At 35.9% G+C, this 6,959-nt stretch overlaps 1 protein-coding gene across 1 annotated transcript in view; it reads right to left on the bottom strand.

Annotated features, from left to right (window-relative positions):
• Positions 1-6,017, bottom strand: part of LOC107677335 (sphingosine kinase 1-like) — a 22,731-nt gene extending 16,714 nt beyond the window's left edge. Inside the window, exon 1 of the mRNA XM_016472213.1 lies at positions 5,815-6,017. Coding sequence (XP_016327699.1) covers positions 5,815-5,956 — 142 coding nt within the window. The 5' untranslated portion in view covers positions 5,957-6,017. The remainder of the gene's footprint in view (positions 1-5,814) is intronic.
• Between the last annotated feature and the right edge of the window lie 942 nt (positions 6,018-6,959).

Genomic DNA, 6,959 nt, shown 5'->3' with positions numbered 1-6,959 from the left:
ATATATGGCTTTATTATCAATCAAAATATGCGATCTCATTTTACATGATATAAAATATCAATGATTTTATTTACATTTTTTAATTGTATTTGTTTAGTTTTGAATTTTATGTATAAATATATTTATTTTTATATATTTGTGAATGATTGTAGACTTGTGAATTTCAGTCCATCCAGAAGTTGTATGTACTAATTATTTTTCATACACATAACTGTAGGCATACAGTATTCTTGCTATTAGGTCCCTCAAATAAACATAGATCTGCCAACGATTTGATGTCACTAACCTCGCAAACTTTGTCAAATCCAATGTTTTTATCCTCGAAAGCGTTCACAGTATCTACCCGGTTCCTCGCAAACATGACTTTGCTTCCACACAGACTGACAAAAATCGTTTCCTCGCTCTTACTCCTGGAAAGTCACATAAAATCATTCATTCGGATCAGAGATTTGCCGATCGTATTTCCAGTTCAGTGTACAGTATGGATTCACTAACAGACCGTGGGCGGAGGATGGAAAATGGATCACAAAAAAATAAATATTGACTGTTTAGGTGCAAAAAAAAACATTAGAAGTGGGCCTAAAATGATTAAATAATGTACAATACACCCTCTTTAAATATCTCCCCTGAAGTACTGTAAACTTCTAGGACAATAACACAACACAACACAAACCCTCCCTCTATAAAAACAGCCCCAGATGCTGTTTACACTGCCGTCATCTATCGGTTTGAGCATCGAGAGTGTCCTGGAGAAGAACTAATCACGTTTTGCGTTTATTTTCTGGGCATCTTCACATGTGACAGTTCTGTGCCGCACACCATACAGGAGAGGCTCATTTAAAATACATGTATTCTGTTAAATAGTGTATTATCGTCTGCTGTGGATCACACATGCTGGAACAAGCTCATCAATTAAACATATGAATGCAGTATGACTGAGCCTGTGAGCAGTAGATGCCAAGCTGTGCCCGCAGCAGTCCAGCACTGAACCTTAACACTGTGTGACTGCTACAAAACTCACCAGTGTCCCTTACTGGATGCTCAGATAGATGCTAGTGCGTCAGTTTAGATGTATATACTTGGGGGTCACTCAACAAGGCTACAATTATTTGATAAAAATACAGTAAAATCAGTAATATTGTGAAATATTTTTACGATTTTAAAATAGCTGTTGTCTATGTGAATATATTGTCAAATGTAATTTATTCCTGTGATCAAATCTGAATTTTCAGCATCATTACTTCAGTCTTCAGTGTCACATGATCCTTCAGAAATCGTTCTAATATACTGATCTGCTGTTTAAGAAACACATCTGATTATTATCAATGTTGAAAACTGTTGTGCTGCTTCATATTTTTGTGGAAACCGTGATACATTTTATTTTTCAGGATTCTTTGATGAATGTTCAAATTAGCAGCATTTATTTGAAATAGGAGTCTTTTTTTAGAATTATAAATGTTTCTACTGTCACTTTTGAACAATTTAATGCATCCTTGCTGAATTTCTTCAATTAAACTTTAGTTTGCATGAATACATGTAAATATGTCCATAGTTTGGTGCTGTTAGTGGTATAGAAATTACACACTTATTTTTAAAGACTATTAAGACATAGATTTACTTGAACTTGTTTACATATTACAGTAACACACTTAGGCAAGAGCTATTTACAATATCTAGAAAGCTCAGACACTGATATCATTGTCTTTAATTTTGTATAAATACCATCACAAATATGCACATACGTAGATGAATATGCATTGTTATGAACTCTTTGATGTCTTTGCAGAGATATTTTGCCGCAAGGAGTTATTTGATTTGGCTCATTCTTTTCATTACTATGTGCACTGTGAGGACAAACAAACCTCTTACCAATGTGTTAAGGAACAAGTTCACCCACAACTGAAAATTACTCAGCAATGGATGCTCTGCAGTGAATGGGTGCCGTCAGAATGAGATTCCAAACAGCTGATTAAAAATGTCCATCAGTTAACATCTTGTGAAGTGAAAAGCTGTGTGTATGTAAGAAACAAATCCATAACTAAGGTGTTTTTTAACTTCAAACCGTTGATTCTGACTAAAATACGAGTCCATAATCCATAATACTGCTTCCTTCAGTGGAAAATTTGTCTCATCTGAATCAGGAGAGAAATCTGCACAGATTAAGCACCATTTACAAGCCAAAACAGTCAAATATGTGGGTGGATTGTGATGTGAGAGACAACAGCAGATGGACTTTTTCACTACAGGAAGTGTTATAACATGGATTTGTTTCTTACAAGCACACACACAGCTTTTCTCTTTTTTTCTCTTCACAAGTCATTAAGTGATGGACTGAAGTGGTGTGGCTTACTTGTGGATTATTGCTTTATCAGCTGTTTGGACTCTAATTCTGACGGCACCCATTCACTGCAGAGGATCCATTGCTGAGCAAGTGATGTAACACTACGTTTCTCCAAATCTGATGAAGAAACAAACTCATCTACATCTTAGACAGCCTGAAGATGAGTATTTTTTTTTTTAGCAAATTTTCATTTTTTTCATAAATACATTGGGGAGAGGTTTGTTTGTCCTCACGGTACCTCACTATTCCTCTAACTACACTGTAAAAAATGACCGTGACTTTAATGGTAAAAGACTGTAAAAATGCTACAGTAAAATCCTGTTAAACGGTTAACGGTAAATTCCCCTAGTATACACGGTGAAAAACTGTATTGGACATTACATGTTTTTGGAAGTGAAAAAGTCCGTATAATTTACAGTGAATAACCGTAAATTGACATTCCCAGAATTCCCTGTGTTACATTTCAAATGTGATGTTTTTTTGTTGAAATAACTATGTTTCTTCTTAGTTTTTTCTTATCAGTTTTGTATATTAGGGTTGTGTGTTACACCTAATGTTGTTAAATGGATGTTTATTGCATTATTTCAGTTTCATGTGTGTTACCATGATGGTGTTTAGTGTTTGTGTGAATGACACTGTGCACCTTCTATATATGTTATTATTTAAAAGCTGCTTGTGATGGGCTTTGGTTCATCATGTGACTTTCTCATCACCACCTGCATTTGGTGGTTATCAGTGTATTACAAAGGTACAAAACAGATTTCAGTACTTCAATAAGGTTGGTATATTAACATTATATCAGTTAATGAAATTACGGTATTTAACTGTAAATTTAAGTTAAAACCGTAAAACCTGTAACGTTGCTACCATATTTTTTTCCGTAAAATTCCGGCAACCACAGTTGGCGTTTTTTTACCGTAAATTTTACGGATTTTTTTTTACAGTGTAGAATTCCGAGTTACCATGGTATCCTAGAATCATTTAAAACGACCTCATCATTCAGAACTTCCTCATTGCAGTTCTAGAAGCCCAGATGTGTCTCGTCCTGATCAAATATCTGCTGGAACGAGCAGTCTGTATTTCAGCTTTTTATAGCCGAAACAGAGAAACTGTCATGAACAGCATCTGACAAAACTTGCAGGAAGAGTCTGTCCTATTTTTATGTGTTCAAAGATTTAAACAGCTGAATTGTTTATGCTTGACATAATTACAGTATCTATTGCCTAAATGATGCCAGAACACTTTTGTCTTGTTGCATAAAACAACTAGATACTGCCTAAAGAAAACGTAACAGTGATGCTTGATTTTAAAACACCATTAATACAAAGTAAAATTAGTTTAACCCTATAAAGCGAACTGTATATTTGATACTCAAATTACTAGGCCTCTAAAACATGATCGGCATCATCAAAAAAATTCTGAAAGACCTGTTGTCCACAATCTACATTCCATCTGTCATCTGATTGATAGTTTAGACTTTATTAGCAAGTAATTGTACAAACGTCCAACTTCAGCTCGTGCTTCGTGTGTGTCTTTTGAGGAGCATTTGTTTCCAGAAGCTTTACTTTCACTGTTCCTCAGTGAAGGAATGATCTTCCCAAACCTCGAAAACATCTCAAAGGTATCATTGTATTGTATAGCATTATGTTTTGAAACTACATAGCTTTGTTTATAAAACTAAGCATTTAAATATTATCTTATTAAGGAGATAAAGAGTGACGACTGATATTTAAATCATTTTATGTAAGTATCTTCTATACTGTTATAAATATCTCATTGATTTACTAACAATCAGAATTTCATCTTACTTTTTGGCCATATAGCCTACTGAAAATATCAGCATCTGCACCAAAATGCATATTATTACTTAGTTTGGGCCTCTGAATAAAATAAGGTATTTTTCCTCCATATTCTCACTATACTATATGAGCCATAAAAGCCTGATGAATCAAATATGATAGTCAACAAAAGACACACATGCAAAGATTTCTCTGGTCTAAAGGTTCAATAAATTCTTCCACTATTATTTCATGCCAGGCTTCACAGGGTTAAAACCCTCAGTGTTGGACATGAGGGTGGGCAGATGAAGATGGACGTGTCCCATATGTCTGCGGGTGCCACCTCATGTCCTCTCAGCATCTCTTCACATCTGAGCATCATCTCACACACTGTAATTCAGGAATTACACAATCTTACAAGATCACATCTGTCTCTATCAGATGTTAAAAACATACACACTTCAGGTTTATAGCAAACCAGTCGTGATCTACCACATGAATTACAGCAAGGACTGTCATCCAGCAGGTCAGACTAGTTCAGTATGTCATCTAGCTGTCATATTTTCCTCCTGGCAAACCGCCACACCTAATCTTCACACACTGAACAGACGAAACCGCGTGTGAATATAAGGACATGTCACGCTGACAGTGAAAATATTCACTACTGAATGATTACCATGTTCACATACCGTTTGCATGGTATCACTGTATTTTCATTGTACTTTTTATTAGTCACTGGTTAAAGTGAGTTCTAACAGTAACTGGCTAACAGGGAACGTTCTCAGAGCGTTCTAGCAAAGTTATGAACAAACGTTCTTCCAGTAGTGTTAATAGAATTTTCGTTCAAAGTTATCTGGTCTTTAATAATGTTCTCAAAGCATTAAAATGTTAAAAAAAATCTAAAAACATTATTTACATATTGTTAATTGAAGGGTTTTTTTTCCTGAAAGGTTTTATTAGAACGTTAGTCTAACGGTTTTTAACAAAAAAAATTATTACTTGTGCCAGAACGTTCAGAGAACATGTTTTGCAAAAATGATGAAATAGAACGTTCCCTTAACGTTCGTATAAAAATGAAAAACATTTAAAAACGTTCAGAAATAAAAAAATGTATATCTTAATGCTAACAAAACATATTTTGTTATAGCCTGTTTACAAAAAGTACTGTGGTAGTTGGTACAGAGATGACAATACAAAATACAAATAGGCTACCGAATGACTATATTCATGTACCATGGTATTGACAAGGAACCTCGACATATTATCAAGATATATCTGCAAAAAAATATCGTATTAACATGATAATCTTTTTTAAAGAGTTGTCCCTGCTGAAAAAAACAATAGAAACCATCACAGAATGTGTAATATAATGGGAATTGTATTGGTTTTAATGGAAATTGTAATGGACCCTGTGGTTCTCTACTGGTAATTGGTCGCCTTCTATTAGTGGCTTGTTAAATTCTAATGGAATATGTCCTAAAACTCACTACAGGAAACCATGTTTTAAGGTTTTAATGGTATTTGTAGTGGAAACCATTATAGAATTTATGTGATGGTTTCTATTGTTTTTTTAGCAGGGGTGTAATGTTTGTTGATGTTATTGTTCCAAAGTGTTATCGAACACGCTCATGAAAGACACAATTTCACCTGTCTATTGAGTGAACGAGAGTTTGAACTCCGTATTAAGTTTCTCACCGTGCGTGTGTTCCGGACGCCGCGCGGTGTTGATGGCGCGCGCCCACCGTTCCGCCTCGCACAGGCTCGCGTCCTCATCGCTTTCCTCCATACCGAGCCGAAAGCGCCGCTCGTCCCTCTGGCGCACCGGACCCGAGGCCATCCAGCGGCGCCGGTACGCGTAGAAATACACGCAGAGCTGCGCGCCCTGCGCCTCGCGCTCGCCCCGGTGCGCACGGCTCCCCAGACAGTCGCGCAGGTCCAGGTGCTCCGGCGGTGAAGCGCAGCTGATCCTCTGGACCGTCAGGCAGCTGTCCGACAGAGTCAGCGCGACTGTGAGCCGCCCGGTGTCCGCGTCCGTGAACAAACCGTGCATGCGTGCGCCCGCGGCGGGCCCGTTCCGCTGACGCGCCGCGTCCGGTTCATCCATCCCGCGGCGGGACGGTGCTGCAGTGAGTGCGTGCTGCCGCTCTTTAAACACATGTGCATGTGTGTGTTTGTGCGGGAGAGAGAGTTAATATCTCTCCCTAGTGACGGAAAAGCGGCATGACATTAAAATAACGGCGGCAAAGGGCGTGACCATGACACTCAGGATAGGACACTCCTGAGATGTGATTTAACTAACAAACGTTGTGTGAGGACTGTGATCTCTGAAGTAATACCATGACCATGTGTGAATGAATAAAACACTTTTACCGTGGTACATATCCAAAAAAAAAAAAAAAAAAAATTATTAATCAAAATTATTATCGATAACTAAAACTAAACCAAAAAAAAAAAATGTGGAAAAATGTGTTACTTGAAATAAATTTACTGAAATAAAATAAAATAAAAAAGGGAAATAAATAATAATAAAGACGGGACAATAAAAAAATATATATACAAATTACAAAAACCTTTAAAATTAATAAAACTAATGGGAATTAAAAAAAAATAATTATTAAAACTAAATAAAATCCAAACTAAAAAACTAATTTAAAAAAGGTGGGAAAATATGTTACTTGAAATAAACGGTAACTGAAATAAAATAAAATAAAATAAAAGGGAAATAAATAATAATAAAGATGATAGATAGTTACAAAATGAAAAAAAAAAAAACATTTAAAATTATTAAAACTAATGAAAAAAAAAATGATTCAAACTAACTAAAATCCAAACTAAAATAC

Source organism: Sinocyclocheilus anshuiensis, unplaced genomic scaffold (genome assembly GCF_001515605.1).
Source record: "Sinocyclocheilus anshuiensis isolate Anshui unplaced genomic scaffold, SAMN03320099.WGS_v1.1 scaffold644, whole genome shotgun sequence".
In the NCBI taxonomy this organism is placed as follows: domain Eukaryota; kingdom Metazoa; phylum Chordata; class Actinopteri; order Cypriniformes; family Cyprinidae; genus Sinocyclocheilus; species Sinocyclocheilus anshuiensis.
This window is presented reverse-complemented; position numbering and strand designations above follow the sequence as displayed.